Below are 20531 nucleotides of genomic sequence, written 5' to 3' on the forward strand. Positions count from 1 at the left end.
TGCTTCGCTCACAGGGGAGGGGCTAATGCTGGAGTTGGAGGCCCCATTGAGGGAGTGCTCCGAATCTCTGAAAGCAAAATATTTGATCAATGACTCACAGCAGACACACAAGACATGCAGGCTCGTATGCAACCACACACACACACACACACACACACACACACACACACACACACACACACACACGCCTGCCATTCTCCACTGATCCATAACGAAACTGAATTAAATATACCCCTCCAGCAATCCCTCTGACATAACCCAGAGCTAAGAAGTCCAGTCCATCATGCAAGAACACATGTACACACACACAAGCATGCATATGCTCACATACGCTCGGAGAAAGTGAGGCTGCAGCTACAGAAATGCAGACAGGATGCAGCCCACACCCATGCGGTGCACAGCCATTCCTGCCATGCATTTTTTTACATATTGCAAATGTCTAGAAGCCCCTCATCCAACTGCAGCTGACAGAACAGAGCAAAATCTAAAAGGCCTGCACATCGAAGATACAGCACCCTGCAACATCTTTCATTGTTTCATAACTTTCAGATGATGCTGTATCTGCATTTCTTTCACAAGCAATGCAACCTTGATAATAAATGAAATATTCATGTTTACTTACCAAACCACAAGAAAGACGACGCACATGAAATTAATAAAAATATCCAAATATCTTTGCTCTAGAGTCATTATACTTAATCACTCTATTAGACACCACATAAGAATTCATCTCCCCCTCAATCAACAGCAAAGTGACCAAAAATCCTGCAAAAGAACAACGCTTTGCAGATAAAACAGTGCATGTTGCACACACAAACGCTGCTCAAAAATAAACACAGACCTTCTTAAATGGACGCACACTCTGACAAGCTGATGCTGTGTGGTCCAGCAGAACAAACAATCCTGTGCTGCCATGGGTACACCCCCCCAGGCCTCCTCTGTGGACTCTGCGGTTAGGAGTCATACTATACACATGTACGTGCGCTCATTCAAACAGGACACTCGGTAGCTCTCGAACACGCACACAAAGACACACATACACTTTCACGCCCCAAGACCCAGCGTTTAGCCTGCCACACCCAGTCAAAGTCTAGAGGCTGGTTTTGCAAGCCTCGACTACAGGATGGCAGTTCTTTTCTACCAGCACAACTGTGATGAACAGAGGACTGAGTTAAACCAAACTGTGTTCTTTTCTTTCAAACAATGATGTAGTTAGCCTCTGATTTGTGGGTATGCTTAATGTAAAAATTTACCCTCTGAACCCCAAAACAGGTTTGCGAGTTTGAAACGCATGCTTTTTTTTTTAAAATCACCAAAATGACACTGTCATTACAAGAAACGGTAACTCTAGGCTAAAAATGTAGCCATTTTATTTAAAGCTACTTTATTCTACATGTTTCATATACGTTTTGCAGTCACCAGATTCTGTAAAAAACTAAAAAATCTGCACTCCTCTGTGCAACAAGACAAGCCATTAGTGACTCACATGCAACCAACAGTCACATGACCAAAAATCTGTGACTTTTCATTTGAACTGGACTCAGTTGGGCTGAACTGCAGACTGTTTACAAAAACTAGAGAGACAAGTATGAAAACAATTAAAGATGATGAAGAAGGGTGCCCATATAGCTCAACAGGTTAAGCAGGCGACCCATGTACAGGGGCTGGTCCCTGATGCAGCTGGCCCGGGTTCAATTCCCGCTTGCGGCCCTTTGCTGCATGGCTTCCCCCGACTTTTCTCCCATGTTTCCTGTCTCTCTCTCACTGCGCCTATCTAATAAAGCTGACAAAAAAGGCCAAAAAAATAACTTTAAAAAAAAAAAAAAAAAAAAAAGATGATGAAGAAGTTGTAAAATACCTTACTATAAGGACTTACCATTTTTTTCAGTGTTGGTAACACTTGTGGGCACTTGCAAAACTTTTCTATATTTTAAAAAAATAATAATAATAATCAAAAAATGCACAGAAGAGATTTCTAAGTTGTCTCTGCTTCTAGACACGCTCGTGCTCTTTCCATAGAGGTACAGGATTTATATTGCAGTGAAAAATGAGCCCACAGTGAGTAAAAATGTGACACAAGCTTGGGATTCAGAGGGTTAAGTCAGAGTGAGTGTACTTGATGTAAGTGTGTGCATGAGCAGCAGCACAGACGACCAAACCATCAGTTCATGAAAAGAACTTCAGTTTTGATTAACTGATTTAAAAAAAAAGCTCAAATTCCACAAGAGGTGGCAACAGTCAGTCAGTCACGAGCAGGCAAGGTAAAAGATGACCCCAAGTTCATGACATACAAACTCTGGAGAGAAACATTTGCTTATCATCTGTCAACCTCTAGTCTGACTCACCAAATGTACGCTGCAGTTAACAAGCAGCACCTGCTAGTTTGTTCTAGGGGATTATCCATTTTAATGACAGTGCTCGTCTTGCTAAATGCAAATGCTCGACCAAAACAATTCCAACCGTCACTTTTTTGAGTGAAGACGCATCATTTGTTTAGCTCCAGCCAAGACAATTGTGATTGGTTAAAAGAAACATTAACAAGTCAGAGTATTTTTCCCCCTATAGTAGAATATTAGAGAGGTGCAGCCAAATCATTATGTGCTACAGAATAGGCTTGCTAAGCGAGACTAGTCGACCTCAAACATGGCTTATGACCTGAAAGAATTAAGTGGCCACTTTGCATCGCTGCTTTCTCTACCATTAGATAGCTTACATGAATATTTAAACTTACACTATTTAAACGTGCAAAAACTGGTCGACTAATGGCTTGAACTAAGGACTACTAGTTGACTCGCATAGTCCTTTGTGTTTTTTAACCTTGTATACTGTAACTGCCGCTTGTTTTTGTCAGTACTGTTAGCATGCAGCACTACATTACACAGAGATAGCGCCATACAAGCCATCTCTGATCACATGCAAAATACAGTCACAGCCCACTCAAGCACTTAACTATGTCTCCATATTATGAGTTTGTACTCAACTACACTGATCTTCCCTGTTTTAATCAGACACAGCAGACATTCACCAAAACTGGCTCACATATGTTGCATTTGGTCATCTCAGTAGCTACTGTAGTCGTCGCTCCCCATCTCCCAGGAATGTGCTCGGTTAAACCTTGTGATACTGAGCTGAAAGTACTTCATTCAGTTTCAAAAGGCTCCTGCACACTTCTAACTTGCTAAATCACATTTAATAGTGGCATCAGTGGTAGACCTTGATGAAGGTCAGACACCAAAATGTCGCTAACAAATAAGAGCAGTCTTATTGAAAGTTTAAAGAATGCTCTATCCTCTTTTACACACCTGCCTCATGAAATAAATGTGTGAAGAGATCCTTTGTCTGGCTTCATACAGTTATCAGGAGGTACATTAGGTAGATTCTTGAGCAAACAGAAGTTACGGTGGCTTACAGAAATTATGACCTGCTAAAATATTCAGAATATATCCACATGATGGAGATCAGCCCAAACATGGTTACAAACTTCTGGGACACTGAGTAATAGCTTCTATTATATAGGATTTTTAGTTTTATGTATGCACAAATAAGAGTTTGAGAAGATTTTGAGAAAAACAAACACAGATTTAAAAAAGAATGTGACTAGTAAGGATGACTAACTTCACAATTTCTGCAAATATCTTTTAACATGTGGGTAGTGGGTGGCAGTATTTTCCCTCCAGGATGGATATGGACAACCAAGAGTTATCACAGAAAGCAAATGCTGCACACGGTCAGGTCAAATCAAATGAATAACATCAAATGATAAGTCGATACAAACCTTCATTTCAAACAAATATCATATCATCTTTCAAGGCAAGGTGGGCTCACAGACAAGGTTTACAATCTAGCTACCTAAAAAATCAAACCACCACATGCTGGCAAACAAACATCAGATGATAAGATCAGAGAAGTCAGTGGCACCATGCAGTGTTAAAACAGACACTTTTTTACACGGTCAAAAGAGGTGATGTGAGAGCAGCGGCCATGCCATAAAAAAGCAACTGCCTGAAGTATGAATAAATTCTGCATCCCTCTTTGCCTCTTTACTCTTTGAATTCAGGCACTCTAGAGCAGTGCCCTGAAGGCATCATTTCCAACTGACCACTAGGGAGGTGACCCAACAGCCTGAATGGCTCTGGCTTTTAAGCGACACACTTCCGTTACCTGTGACTCAGTCTTCTTCCACAAATCCTTCTTTTACAACTAAACCATCCCAGACTTACCACATCAGTCCCTCTGAGCTTTCTGTGTTCCCCTTGACCATTTTTTAATTCATAGTTTGACAGCCCCTCTGTCTGAAAAACATCCCAGTACCCGGAACATTAAAAGGCCACACAATGCTGCTTGAGGTAGAGTCCATTCAAAGGGTGCCAGCTGTTCCAGATATTGCAGAGCTTGCTCCAAGCTGTGGAGGACAGCAACACATTCAAGCGCGTGCTGCACACCCACGCTTTAACACACACACACACACACACACACACACACACACACACACACACACACACACGCACACACACACACAGGTGTCGCCATATTGATATACGACTGCAGATCGAACGCTGTCTGCAATCCAGTCTATCAGAGGAGGGGCTGCAGTCTGGACCGGCTCAGTAAAAGCACACAAACTTCAATTTTGTATCAAACCCTGATAAAAGCTGGAGTGCAGACAAGCCTTACAATCAAGCCAAATAACAAGTTAGAGCTCTATTTTTTCAGTTTCGGGGAAAGGTTTGGATTTGATTGGATTTGATGTGAAGGCACAACTTTGCAGTGGAAAAATAACTGCAGAGGCTTGTCAAAAAGAACAATATTATGTCCTGGATAGCATGATATTTGACGTTTTCTGGCTGGGTTATGGTCGGTCACTCACTTGCATGTTTGTCTGCCAGAGCGATGAGCGTGCTGGAGATGTCCCTGCGCCGGTAAAAACACACCACTTTGGCCTCCACATTCCCATTGGCTGTCTGCAAACCAGAGACAATCGGCGTTACCAAGGCAACAAGTGGTACCGCACACAGAGCACCAACACATGCACACACACACACACACACACACAGATGAAAAACCAATAGCTGAGGGTAGTTTTTTAACTTTGCCTGAAAACAAAGTGTGAGGCCACAGCAATCCACCAAAATCATGTGCTGCAGTGATCAGGACACGGTGGTGTGTTAGAGAATGTCTGTGCAGCTCTAAGATTTGTTTCTCCCTGATAATACTACACGAGTGGGAAAAATGATTTAAAATCTAAAAAGGCAATGCTTCGTTTAGGAATTGATTTGCAGCCTTTACCTCTTTTCAAGTTCACACACATAAATAAGTATAACCTCAAATAGTAATTCACTTGTTTTAAGTGTTCCTAATCACTGACAATCATGTTTGTACACTGTTATAAGTCATGCATACTAGAGAGGGAACTCTCTCATGAATGTAACCAGTGAGGTCTAATCTGAGAGAGAGATGGATGGAGATATGACAAAGAATAAGCAAACAAATCTTTAAATTCTGTGGACACTTCAACACTGCAGACTTTCTAGTTCATCAAATAATTAAAATCCAATATTCCAGTTCCATGTTTGAAAAAAGGCTGCAGAACAGAGAGATGATAATTGGCTCATTTCTAACTGTTTTAGAAAGCAAACTAAAACACTTTTCTTTACAAATGAACAAAGTTTTTAATGAAGTGCAGAGGACCTCCACAGAGACGAGTGCTCCCATATTTTGTTTAAGTTTTACTCTTTCATTGTGCATAAGACATGATGCATTTTTTTGGCAATGGCACAAACACAGTTAATCTTAGCATTTGCAACATCAATTCGTAGATTTAGAAGTATGTCAAAGTTTAAATTGAACCTTAAGTAGGTTTACAGGGAAAGTGAAGTGGAAAATATCAAGAGAGTAAAAAAAAGTAGTGAAAAAGGTGAACACATTTACAGTCAGCAATACACCTATTTATGATTATAAATGTTTAATTTTAACATGTGGGAGCCAAGTAGCAAATCTGTGGGCTGATTTTAATTACATTTAGAGTAACCTAACGTCATGCATTTACATTACAACAAAATTATAAAGCAAGTTCACAAGTACAACAGAATTAAGAGTATGATTCCCTTTGACATTCCCATTATAAAGCCATGAATATTAATAGGTGCATGCAAGTTACATGCAAGCTAATACTGTATGTGCAGCCCAACAGAGGGAGAACATGAGAACATTGAGATCAAATAGAAATGCAGGCAGGTAGATGGCAGGACTGTACAAAAAGAAAATGTAAAAGCGCATCCAGTGAGATATTATCAATATATAATTTAAGCATGTGGCTAAAATAATTGCAGAATTTTTTTTTATAAGCATTTCTCTGGATGATTTTAAGTAAGATAATGCCACACTATTACACTAAAAGCTCTTGTAGTCACTTAAATCATTGGTCTATTCAAAAATAATTTCATAACCAAATAATCCTTTAGGTAAATTTCTTTTACGTAAAATGCTTAATATTGTCTATATAATAAACATAATATCCTAAGTCTCAATTGGTCAGACAAAACAAGCAATGTCATACCATTCTTTGCAATTTAGGACACTGTGATGTAGATTTTCCACAGTTTTTGATGAAATAGGAACTGCCATTTTCTGTCTTTAAAGAAAATAATTCCTCAAGCAAAAAAACATTGATTTGCACGTTGCAGGTGAACACTTCAGACTACACTTAGGTGTTATGCACAAAAGCTTTCACACTCAGTTGTTATATTTCTGTGTTTTTATGTTTTGAGCAGTTGGGAGTTGTCGAGATTTTTTTCCTCACACCCTTCTATCTCTTCTAAACCTGCATCTGAGACCTCATGGAGGAGAAACCCAGAGATCCCTGAGGAGCAGAGAGACTGACAGTGACAGGCAGAATAGACGGCCGACTCTGAGCTCTGTGTCAATCACATTAAACAGCCTCCATATTATCCAGCACAGGCCTGGAACAGGGGACAGACAGCGGGCACCTGTAACTAGTCTACAGAGACAGGACTCTTTTTCTGCTTCTTTGACTGAACAATGTACGAAACAGCGAGCTGGGATTTAACCAGCACCTTTGGAAGCAGTATCATCATCATCCTTGTGACATGTTAATATAGTACTGTTCCTACTGCTTTCAGCACAATAAAGACGCATATGATATTCAAACCACATATTTCATATATTTATAATGATATATTGGGCTTTTATTTTACACCATAGTAGCTATTATTAACGTTATTGGTTACACTGTCAGTTATGAATTTATTTTATGAAATATAAGCTGATATGCAAAAAAGCTATTGTTATCCTCAGCAAATAATTATGAACAATCGTGCCAACATCCCATAAAATATCCAATGATATATGATCCAACGATTTCCATTTAACAGTGGTCTAAAAATCTGTTCCAAGACTTGAGCTGATGTGCTGATTATTTTCTTTATTTCTCAATGAATCATTTGGTCTATAAAATGTCTGAAAATAGTGAAAAATAAATAAATAAATAAAGCTTTAAAAAGACCAAGGCCATATCTTTAAATTGGTTGTTTTGTCAGATCAACCATCAACCCAAGGATATCCCATTTACAGTGATATGACAAGAAAATCTCCATGTCCTAACATTTCAGAAGCCTGACTGTTGATGTTTTTGGGAGAATGCTAAATTGCCAAAATAGCTGGAAGATTTTGTTTCTGTCAAAAAAAAAACAAATCTGTTCATCATTTGAGGTCTACACAGTATTTTCAGCATTCACAGACCAGAATCTGTATTTTAATCCAAATATTTTGACAAAATGTCAAAATACGTGATATGTGTAAAATGGAAAATAATAAGAACGCTACCAAGTTTTCCTATTTTCTCCTCTTAAGTGTTTGTACTGAACACTCCAGTGTGTACAAAGTAAAAAGTACTCTCCAGTTATCACAAAACCTAACTCAAAAATTTAACAAAATCAAATTTGACAAAGAGTTATTTCACAGAAAAGAGGGAATTATTCTACAATACAAGCTCAATTTAGATTTTTACTTTATGACTGCAAAAAAGACACAAGGGCAGTAAAAAGTAGACAAAATTAAACTTAATTGTGCATTTGTACTGTATTCAAGTGCACAAATTCAACCTCAGACACCCACTCACTCACCTTATTCAACTCCTCTATCCTCCTGATCAGCAGTGGGTTACTGGACGAGTTCTCAAAATAAACATAATCTGCAGAGAGACAGCAACAAGGAGAAGAAGGCACGGAAAGAGAGAGTGGAGAATGGAAAGAAAAAGAAAGAAAAACGTCAGTCAGCATCACAAGGTCATCCAAATATATACAGGGCAATTTCTAGTTGGACCACACTCTGACAGCTTAATTAGTCAACCAGGAAAGTGCATCAGAGACATCCACAAAATGTTGATTTAACTCGATTAGGCTAATTTCATACACAGCAGATCCTCTTGTAGTTGGGAGGCCTGACTGAATGAGATGTTGACGGGCTAATGCACGCTCACACACACACAACAAATCTGGCTCTCCAAACCCTCCATTCAGGCTGCAAACCTTGTATTTCCTCAGCCCTCACGCTTTCTTTGTCTTATTGCTCCATTCATCCGCCCCATGTGTGGTGCTGTTTGCATGCACAGTGTGTATGCATTTGTGTGTGGGTGTGTATGAGACGCTGGCCAAGCTCTACCACGTGTATATGACTTTACTATGCATCCGCATGTGTGTGTGTGTGTGTGTGTGTGTGTGTGTGTGTGTGTGTGTGTGTGTGTGTGTGTGTGTGTGTGTGTGTGTGTGTGTGTGTGTGTGGCTCCTGGCACCACTCCAGGCCCATTGGAGGCTTAGCTCTCACCAGGATGTCCCCACAGGCCCCAGTCTTGGTAGGGAGCCTGGTCTTAGCCCTGCATGTGTCTTGGCTGAGTGCTGTCAGATTATACCCCACACTTGGTAGGTTGCCTGGAGCTGGAGCTATCCTCCCTTCACCCTGAATCTGCTCCTTCCCATCCCCCACACTCCCGCAGGACCCGTCTTCTTGACCGACTAGGCCAGAGATCGCCCGAAATTCCACCAGCATAACCACAACATACACCGAGTCTTGCTTTCATTTCCTGCTCCTCCTGCGTCCAACACTAACTGGTTTAGGCATGCACCCATCCTGTTAGCACACCCAGGATTTGCACCGACATCCAGATCTATCCTGCATGACTCCTAATGCCAAAGTTAAATGAAGAATCCACATGCAAAAGCTTCAACACTGGTAAAACAACTATCTATAATGTATAGTATCTTGTTGTTTGCTTTTTTACCATAACTCCGGAAAACAGATATTGTGAACTATTAGAAAATTAACCAGTTATTATACAAAATTTAACAACAGATATTTTAATCACTATGAAATTGTCATTTATTGAGCAAAAATGCAACCTTTTCTTCCCGATATACTATACATACAAGCAGCATTCTAGCACATGCACAAACACACAGATCTATTTTATTGTTTTATTATATGCATAGGTATTTATGAAAATTTTGTCCTTGTGCTGCTGTCGATTTCAGTTTCCTCTCCAGAGGAATAAGGGTACATTTTATCATGTGTTTTTTTAATTTTATTTTGAATCTAAAGTGTTATAAAATAGTACAAAAATGACAATTATCATTTCTGAGAGTCAAAGATGACATACTGGAATGTCTCGTTTTGCCTTACCAACAGTCAAAAATTCAAATATATATCCTTTTTCTGATCATATAAAAGAAAAAGGCCTCACACTGGAGACCTAGAGATGTTTGGTCTCATTTTTGAAAACCAACTGAAATTAATAAATCAGTTGTTAATAATGCTGTGATCAGTTCTAGTCTCAATACACTTTTTCAGCTACCTCAGCCTCCCCAGTGTAGCTTCTGATCTCAACTCAGTCCAGATCACTTTTCTGGCCTTTTTTGTCTTTTTGCAGCCAAATGATTGCAAAGACATTTCATCTGGCAACACTGCACACTTACTTTATGTTTTTCTCAATTATAAGCACGATCTTGAGGGGAAAAATCACCTCTACATGGAGACCACCACACACATTACCTAAACAGGAACGGCTGCATTCATTACTGGATATGGGAACACTTGAAAGTACAAAAAAATCAAGGTGCTAAAACCAACTGATTTCTGGCAGGTTGCATTGATGAGGATTAGACCATATGTGTAACTGCTATTTGTGATAGTGGGGAGCAGGGTCAACTGCAAACATTAGCTTTACAGAATAACTGTTCTCCGTCGCACTGCCTTTGTATTCTATGTTTTTTAACTTTGCATTGAGTTATTTTCCTGCTTGCTATTGGAAAGGATTATAAGCATATTATGCATCTGTATTTGTTTATATTCTTGGCATATGTAATATCTATGTAATGGGCAGCATGTCTAAGAAGTATGGCTATGTTTTATCTATGTATGAATTACAGTGTCCCAACAGGAGACATGTAATTTACCCATGCTCTCTTTTTCTCTTTTAATATATGAAACATGAAAAAAAATCTAACTTTTCAAAAATTTACAAACATTTAGGCTAATTTAAGTTGTTGATTGTTACCAGAGGATCATACTGAGTAATTATCACTATAAACAGCAGTAGGACTAAAGCATGAAGATGGCTCTATGGTCATTTTTGTAGTCTTAACCTGCTTCTCAAGTAAACTTGGACTCAATGCTTGGACTTGTCTGTGACTTGAACTTAGACTTGGAGTTCTTACTGCATTCCTGGTATGTGACAGTTGGTCAAGCAAAACAAGCAATCTGAAGACATAATCTTGGGCTCTGCTAAACTGTAATAGCCATTTTTATCGATTTATAAAGTCAAACATTTATTTAAGAAAATTAAAAGTAAAAAAGTAAAAGTATGAAATCAAAAAGAGTTTTATGGCAGAAATATGTTGACATCTGACGTATAAATAGTAAGCATCATGCCTGCTGACCTCAACATTTTAACACTAAAACAATGAGAAATTTAGTATCTCAGAGACAGAAGAGGCAGATATACCAACTGTTCTGCCCACGCTGATCTTCAACAGACTATAATGCAAAGCAGCCACTGCATCTGTGTAAGGGGCACACCTTGACTTCTCCACTGGAAAACCTTTTGCTCCACTATCCCAATTGGTATTCCTCTCTCCACCCACGCACACATAAACCGAACAAAAGAGGTGCACACCCAATCTCTGATGATTTCCAAAAGCATCACAATGTAAGATAACTGAGTGAAGAGCTGACAGTGGTTAGGTAAAGTATAAATTCAACAAAATACATCCTAAAATGTGTGCTACGCATTGAGCCACTGAATGATTATCATTTGTGTAAAGATGTAAGAGTTTAACACGTCCTCTTGTGGGTTAATCAAAGCAGCAGGAGTAGTTCAGAAGACATGTATAGTGTAATTTCTATGACAGCTTCTCCTGGCATCCACAGACAGTCATTCACTGCTGAACATCGCTACTAGATGGGGAGAGATCGTCACATCGTGCCTGTCTTCTCTTCACCCTGTAACAGCTTGTTACTAGACTCCACTGCCACTGTGACAACTTCGTCCCGCTGCTGAATATCAAATAGACCAAGTTGAAACTGAGCAGCGCTGAGACAGAAAATGAAGACAAGATATCTGACTTGCTCGTTTTCAGACACACAGGCGAGGCAGCAGCCCGGAGGTCAGGGGTCTAAGAAACTGGCTTGAGACTAGTTGTGATCACCAGACTGGCTGTGAAAGTGTGGGAAAGTGATCAAGACTCTATTCTTTTATTAAGCATGGTCGAGGCGGCCTTGAGCAACAAATTTGTTAAGCGCTACCACAGTGAACTAATCGATTTGATTCATCTGGAATTGTTTTGATGAATTATTAATCATTTGTCATATTTCACGCTAAAATGCCAAATATTTGATGGGTCCAGCATCTTAAATGTGACAATTGGATGTGAAACCATAGCAAATTAAATCTTTGTGTTGGTCTGGCAGAAGAAGCAATCTGAAGATATCAATTTGGCCTTGAAATAGTCACCATGGGAAATTATGGTGGCTATTTTTCACTATTTTCTTATGTTTTATAGATCAAACTGAATTTAATAGTCAAAGAAAGAATCAGTACATTAAACCATAATGAAAGTAATCCACAGATGCAGTTTTAAACTTTAATTCCTACCTGTTACTGGAGAAAAACACTGTACTGTAAAGCTGCAATGACAAGCTGATAAATCAGTTAGTTTCTTGATGCACCTTGATCAGAAGTTATTTAGATAATCACAAAAACTGTAGATCATTTGTAAGGTAAACTTCCTTGTTTCTCAAATGTAAAATTTTGTTGCTTATTCTTGAATTTGATTGGATAAAGCTGAAATGTTTGGATTTTGGATTGTTGGACCTACAACACAAACTGTAAACTGTACTGTATACACATCTGTAGAAATTAGGGAAAACAATTATTGTCATCATCAATTTATTTGTCAATTTCTTTTGAAGAAATTGCAATGACGGTGTGTAAAAAAAACTGCAAAAAAATTTCTTTCAAATGTCCCAGGGCCCAAGGTGGTGTCTTCAAGTTAATAAGTATTTTTCAATTTACAAAAAGGAATGGCACAAAGAGAGAATGAAATCCTCAAATTAGATTATTTGGAATCATCACATTTTTGGCTTGGTTAAACTGATCATTAACTAACTGACAAAATAATTGATGACTTTTTTTCCTTCTATCGATCAACAAATCAATTAATTTACCAGTCAGTTCATTATTTCTGCACTAATGTGAGGATGCATCCTTTAACCGGATATATGCCTAACGGTTTCATCCTGACTACTAAAATAGAGAAAACTCCCTGGATGCACAAAAGGTAAAACAAAACTGTCAGTGTTCAAAAGAACCCAGATCAAAAAGTGGTTTCATGCTCAAAAACAGGGATGGGTCTCATGACAAACAGTGGGGAAAAATGTTGACGTTTAGCTGTGGCCTTCAAATATTCACCAGCTCTGAGGGACCCATTAATCGCGAGCCAAAATGCGTCATGACCATTTTAAAATGAAACAGAACCACATGTCGAACATTCAGTTTTGATGTGGTGTTGGGTGTGAATCGCCGCCACACACTAAGACGTTTGCTTGGTTGGTGACAGCACGTCTCCCACTACATTTAGAGAAGGTGGGACATTGGGCACAGCTCGCCGCCTTCCTTTTTCCTGGCTCGGGAACTTATGTTACCCAGAATGGAATCACTTTTAAGTTCAGCCCGTGTCCCCTCCTGCCGCCTCCAGCAAGAAAAAATAACGAATATGGGAAGAAAATGGTTAAGTGACAGTGAAGAGTGAACTGTTTGAGTGTTGGAGTTTCCACCATGTGAGAAGCTGAAGTCTGGTGGAGAGCAAGCTGGAGAGGAACTCAAAATGAGAGCAACAGAGAGAGAGAGGGCCTGTAGGCACTGAGCAGCGTCACTCAGTCTCTCCATTTCCCATCAGCCCTCCTGCCGCCTCAACCCGCGTATAACCACCCCACTCTCCATCCCCCACTCTTAGCGTCAGCCAATCAGCGGGCTCCGGCGGCCATGATGTCACAGTGCAGTCAAATTTTGTGTGAGCCAATCAAGGCATGTTACTGAGCCCCTAAAGAGAGAGTCTGCTGGGCTGATTCAAACCAGGCCAGAGAAAGACAGACGGGCAGAGAGACGCAATGATGAGAGAGGGAAAACATGAGATAACTGGTAAGTACTCAGCCAGAAAGAGATGCAACTGGCTGCACGAATTGGTTAGACAATTAAAATAGGGACAAATCTGAAATGCAAGTGAAAAAGGTAAATAAATTAACGTAGAAGAGGATGACGAACTGCAAAATCATACCAACCATATACAGTGAAGTGGCTGAGATGGTATACACTCTAACCCCATCATATCAGAGTCGATGTATATGTGTGTCTCAAAATGTGTATGTGTTGATGAGGATCATCACTGCAGCGAACAGGCCAGAGATTTCAAAAACGGTGTGATTTCAAAAACCCAAACATTACCGTTTCTAAAGTACTAAAATTCTGCACGTAAAGAAGTACATGCCCCTGTTAAAAAAGGCAAAGCACCTGAAGTGAACAACAGCTGAGGCCATTAAAAAACATATGGATATGGAACATGTAGTGTGTTATCAATTGTAACACTTGCAAGTTGTCTAAAGATTAATTTAAAGCCTGGTCTGAATGACACACTGCCAGACAGAATGATGATTTAACATGTTCATTGTGCTGCCATAACTGATATTTACATTTTTCTACAACACTTAAGTGCAGCTGTTCACACTCCTAGTAGTCCCACAAGGAGTGGCAAGACACATACTATCAGGTGGTAACTTTTCTTTTTCTCACTTTATTCAAATGTTTAGGAGTTGTATCCCGGTGGACCTACAAAGCTATTAAAATGAAGCAATTTCAGTTGGAACATCACTTTTGGCTGTTAAGCAGTGCACAGGCTATAGACAGAGAAGGGTTTTTAAGTAGGCACTGCCAAGAGTCAAAAACTTTTGGAACCTGTGCATTAATGTGTCATATCGCAATGGACTGTATTAGAGTTGCATTAATGTGTCATATCGCAATGGACTGTATTAGAGTTGTGAGAATTTGCTATTTGGATTGATAAAGGTAAACAAAGGTAAATTCATAGCTAAATATTTTGATAATTAGTGGTAAAAACCTCTGATTGCTGCTTCTCCAGACATAATCTTGAAAACATGATGGGCATTTTTCGCTGTTGTCTGACCTTCTTCAGACCAAACGATTAATCAAGAAGGTCGTCAACAGATTAATCGATAGTTTAAACAATACCTGGTGCCCCACTTGTACATCCTGTGCTTGTGAAGCAGCTCTGCAACAGCATCTGTCGCACAATTTGCCAACATTTGGTGGTCACCTGACAGACGATCAACACAACACTCCCTGTGACTAGCAAGCCAATTAAGCAGTTGTCTCCATCCTTGCTGCTACGCAATATGAAATATGCCAGCAGCAAAGCCTAATGGATGTGCACCCAGTGAGACTGGTAGTGTCCCTAGCACTGTCAGACCTACTCAGTAAGTAATCAACAAGAAAAGGTATGGTTTGAAAAATTCTAATTTGATGAAGGGATGTAAATCATTTGGGATTCAAAGACCACACACATCTCCAGAGAACACAGTGTCTATATGCAGTGCCGTATGCTACCACCGTAATGAAAAGGGCTGGGCTAGAGCTAGGAAAGGAGATGGAGAAGCAGGAATCGAAGAGCATGAACATCTGCCCACGCTTGTCCATGCACACATACCCCCTCCACAGCCCACACCCCATCCAATGCTTAGTCACACACACTCTCACTGAGAGGTGTGTCTGTTGTCGTGAGCAGCAACCGTGGAAGAGACTATGGCACAAGCTGTCATAGTATGGAAGGAGGTTTCTATGGTAATAGCAGGTAATTTCATATTCTGAAATCAAATTCACACCTTATTTTGACACTTTTATATTACTCGCGTTTACACTAAAGGCATGATCATCAAAGACACTGCTGCATACATATGTATAGCGTGAGACTTAAGCATACCTACCTAACCGGCCTACAGATATCTCACGTGGTTGCTGGCTGAAGAATGAGAAAAAAGCATCTATTGACAGGAAAAAGAACACATAAACTCTATCTCTCTTTTGACCTTTGGTACATTCAATAGCAAAATATAAAAGTGCTAATTTAACATAAATGTTAGTCATGGCGTTTAAGCAGAGATGGACTAGATATTATATAAAGTAGTAGCAACTCCCATCACGCACCTGCCTTGCACACACACGTGCTGCAGAAATTACTGCAGCGTGTGTGCAAACCTGGGCAGCTTTTACACAAAACTCTATCTACGTCAGAGCAGTTGAGACCAATGGATCTTAAACTCCAAATACCTGCAGTCCTACCAAGACACCACTAGGCAGCAAGTTCTTAGCACTGTTTACCGTGATGGATGTATATGCTGTTTGGCCTCTTAAGAAATGCGATGATGGGGACACTTTGCTGAATGGATGTAAAAGCTGTCATGCAACTGGCAGTCCTAAACTTGGCAGGATGGCAGCAAAAAAGCCTCAGATCTTCACTCTGTGAGTACACCCACCAGACCTGCCAGAGAGACAACTGCCAGCGTGGGAAATTAAGACCAGCCATCAGCCAAACAAAGTGTGGGCACTGTCAAAGTTTGCAAGTTAGTCAGTTTGTAGATTAGTAAACAGTGCAACACCTTTAAGCACGTTCTGAATCATAGCTGGCAGCATGGAAAGAATCCTCGCCAGCCAAAAGAAATAAATGTGGGAACTGACACCCAAGTTTGTCACTTTTAAGTTAGTAAACACTACAACACATCTAGCACATTCTGTACAAGAGTTGTCACCTTTCAACAGTCTCAGTAATTGGCCCAACTATTTATTTAAAGGAGAGCTCCACAATTTTTCTAATTTGTCTTCACATAATAGTCATGCACCTATGTGAAAATTGAAACAGCTTTTGTGTACAGTAATCATTCCACATGTCCTTACTAGCCTAAGAGATGTCCTCTTAGTGCACTTCAGTGGAATTGATGAGCAACAAAAACTGAGTCTTTATTTTGTGTACAAATACACTACAAAGTTTATTGAACTAATCAACCTTTAGCAGTTTTAGTCTCACATGCATTTTATTTGTCAATCTAAGACTGAACAACATTAGCAGTCTTCTACGATAAAAACACATCCTTCTCCATTCTTTGAAAGGGTGCAGTCCAGTTGTGTAGCACTGAGGACTCCAGTAAAAAAAAAACACAACACAGGGTTGTCCTGCAAAAAAGCAGAACCCCGCTGAAACTCTGTCGTAGTCTATCTCAGATCTAGACATCTATAATCCTGCTGTTTCCACCACGCATTTTACACGCTTTTTTCCTTCTCGTCTGCTATCTGTATAGAACCGTTTTTAAATTCCCTTAACTAAAAGAAGCAACAACCTTTGAGGATCAGCCTACATGTTGAAAATGTCATTTTTAAAGAAGATTTTTATTGTGTAATGAAGCAAAACTGCTGTTTTTTTTTCTAAGAACTAGCAATTTTAGTAACGGTGCTCGCATACCTGCATGCACATCTTCCACCAAAACAATTTGTACCGTCTCCATTTTGCAGAGGCACTATTGCTGCATCCTTAAGTCTAGCACCGCCCAAGACAACTATGACTGGTTTAAAAGAAATACAAACAAACCAGACCATTTTTACCCTGTTATAAAATGATAACAAGGTGCATCCAGACCATTCTCCAGCACTGTCACAGTACCAATGAGATAGGTATGGCTACGCAAGACTACTTCTATCACAATGCAACATCTAGCAACTAAGCACTGCATTGGCCAATCATGCAAGCACAAATTGATGCATTACAGTGCTATGTAGCCATACTTCTACCATTTAACTTGCAATCATATTTCCACAGATGTGAAATCATGTCTCCTGTTTTAACACAAGGCTGCAGTTGACCTGAGGACAAACTACAATGGCTATATACAAACTTAAGAAAAAAATTTTACACCAGAAAAGCATCATCAAGCAATCTGTTAATGGCCAGTCTAAACATGAGGAATGAAAACAGAAACTCAAACCTGTTGTAATCTTCATATGGACACCTGACCACTGCTCTGAGACAGATTTCAAAAATTGCGAATCTGTCCTTTAAAGCATTCACATCAAGATTGTCTCCTGACAGTCATTTTCATCAGAGCAATAAATCTGCAGCATGTCTCTGTGAGTGTATTAAACTTCCCTGTCCAGTTCATCAAAACCCTGGACTAGCTTCCTTTCCCTTCTGTCAAAACTTATGGTACAACCTTTACTTTTTCAGCAACACCAACATCCCTGCATATGAGGGGAAAACACTAGGAAGAAGGACTGCAGGCGGCGGAAGAGTGGCTTGTGGCCTGCATGGTAAAAACAAAGACATCAAGGCCTACAGAGCCAGCTTTTGTCCACTGTTCATCCAAGGGAAGTCATTGCTTTTCCAAGATGATCCTGCATTGTCTTGCAAAGTAGCAGCCATCTTTTCAAGGGCTCTGCTTTGTTCTGGCGTTGGGCTGAATTGGTCTCAGGAGAAGCTTCAGTCAATTATTAAGCGTATTTTTGGCCTAAATTGCGATTGTTTTCAATTTAAATTATTGCTATGACTGTGGAAGTACCATTTAATTGTATGTTTATTTAGTAATGTGATTTATATGATTTTTGGTTTCACATCCATTTAGATCAAATAGGCCAATTAGGACAATTTGTAATGTTTATGTTTTTTCTACAAATGGCAAACAGTATACGGAAAGAACAACTTCATGGTATTAGGGTAATCATTTAATCCATTTTGATTCATTATATTTCATTTGTTCGAGTGGTATAGAAAGTGGGCCTAAATACACCTTAAAGGTAGACAGATTGGGAAATAAATTAATCTTTAATACAAATGAGTTTGCTAAGGACCAGGCATACAGACTGAACGAGTTGGTATATTAGTGTAATAGGTTAACAAAGTAAAGAAACGTACCAAATCAAGCAACATTTGGCTAGTAAAGTGTTAACTCTCTGCCCTGCTCTGAACATAATCCTATTCACACTCAGGTAGGCCTTGTTTCATTTGACTAAATCAGAGGGCTATGACGTTCACCACAGGCTATTTTTGACGCACACACCAAGTCAAGGACAGTCATCACATTCCTGTTTCACCAAACAACTGTCACTCATCACATGTAAATAAATCATAAAGACATAATTAATCACTCTTGCTTTCCCCTCCCTCTTCCTTAGACAATAGAGGAATGCAATTAGGTTACTCAACCACTACAAGAATAACAACAAATCACCATTACCTCAAAAAAACCTGAATGAAAAAAATCTGCTTAATGGAAAAGCAGACGGGCCAGTTTACAAAAGATTAAGGAGCCTTTCTATAAATCGCTACACCTGGTTTCACAGCACACCTTTATGTGGTTACACATTTTGACAGCTAAATTTGAAAGGACTTTATTATGAAGCTATAGAGCATTTAACCATCTATATCCTTGTTCGTAACTAGTGATCAAGGTAAGTAAGTCTCCCCAAAAAAGTAACTACTAGCATATTTAAACCACCCTAGAGAAACTTTTATGGGACTATTTTTACACAGTACTTACAGGATGTGAATCAGGGCAACATAAGCAGAAAATAAGTGGGAGGGGAAATCAGGAATCTTGATTAGGTATTAACTGGAGCTGCCTGTATGCAAAAGAGGAAATGCACCCTTGTTATAAACATTTAAAATGCGTCTTTTTAAGCATGCTATGGGTTTTTTTTAATAATAGTTTTCCCATTTCAGTTGTAGGTAAGTGCAGCCTTAAAGTTTTTGTCCCAGTTCCTTTCTGTGCACTGTAAAAGCATGCACTCCTTGCTGCTTTCCCGTGAGTCTTAAGCTGTTTCTGCAGGTCAGTCCAAGTACTTATAATGTCACTTATTGTTATGAACGAGGAGTCGGGACAATAGTTGAATGGCACACAAAACTTTTCAGAATATGTCCGCCGCGTTACCTTAAACACACACAAACACAATGCATGTTACTTTAGGTGCATCCTTACACTTAAGTAGTTGTTTGGGTTCGTGCTAAGTGAGAGGAAAAAGAGCAAAGAAAACGCGAAGAAAACCCGGGAGCAGTTTTTTGTACGAGAACCACTACTCTTCATCACCATCCTCCTCTTCACACAGTCACCATCATCATCATCTGTGAAGCACAAGGCTCTTTAGCTTTAGGGAAATAAAAGAAGGGAAGGAAAGACGGACCACGCTCTGTAAATACATAAAAGACCCGCCGTGAATCATGGCGAGTCCGCCATAAAAATTCACGGGAAGCTTCTAAAATGTTATCCCCGCCACCTTACCTCCAACCCGGTACATGTTCGCTGCCATGACTGCCCCCGGTCCCTGGCTTCCTCTCCAGGTAGAGGGGTAGCTCTCTTCTCTGTGTGCCGCTGCCGGAGCTGTGTTAGCACTGCCGCCGCTGTGTGTTGGAAAATGGTGGATTGATCAATACGAAACAGACTGGCCGAGAGACCTTAAAGAGACAGTGCACTTCTTTCCAAACCCCAACTTTGGCGGCAGTATACATAACAAGTAATATAGAAAACAGCCGAGTTAAGTACGCTAATTTCCTTTATTTTAATTGCTAGCATTTTTAAACTGTAACGACGCCATTTTTTATGCAACGTACCACTAAATATCCGTCTGAGTGAGGTCACTGGCTGCTCCAAAACTAGCCGTTAATTTTATCACTTAATTAACGTTATTGTGTTGTTAATTAGCTATTTTCTCGTGTAAACACTAATTTTGTTGGAAAAAGACGAAGGAAGCGCAATTTTAGCGAAGAAATTGCCCCGTTTTGATTAAAAACTGATACCATCTTAAAAGTTTGCGCAATTATCGTTTAACCTTAACGGCTCGAACGATGAAATATCGCGAGATTTTGGAGCACTTGACGTAAAGTTGTATTCAAAACAGTGAGGGCCTTGTCTTA

At 39.7% G+C, this 20531-nt stretch overlaps 1 protein-coding gene across 2 annotated transcripts in view; it reads right to left on the reverse strand.

The window, feature by feature from the left end:
• The window catches only part of mta1 (metastasis associated 1), a 47974-nt gene extending 27918 nt beyond the window's left edge, over window positions 1-20056 (reverse strand). For both annotated transcript variants that reach the window (XM_035949084.2, XM_035949080.2), the window contains exons 1-3: window positions 19900-20056; window positions 8142-8209; window positions 4868-4961 (exon numbers count right to left, since the gene is read on the reverse strand). In XM_035949084.2, the coding sequence (XP_035804977.1) occupies window positions 4868-4961; window positions 8142-8209; window positions 19900-19927 (190 nt within the window). In that variant the 5' untranslated portion in view covers window positions 19928-20056. The remainder of the gene's footprint in view (window positions 1-4867; window positions 4962-8141; window positions 8210-19899) is intronic.
• Between the last annotated feature and the right edge of the window lie 475 nt (window positions 20057-20531).

This window comes from Amphiprion ocellaris, chromosome 20 (assembly GCF_022539595.1).
Source record: "Amphiprion ocellaris isolate individual 3 ecotype Okinawa chromosome 20, ASM2253959v1, whole genome shotgun sequence".
NCBI lineage: Eukaryota > Metazoa > Chordata > Actinopteri > Pomacentridae > Amphiprion > Amphiprion ocellaris.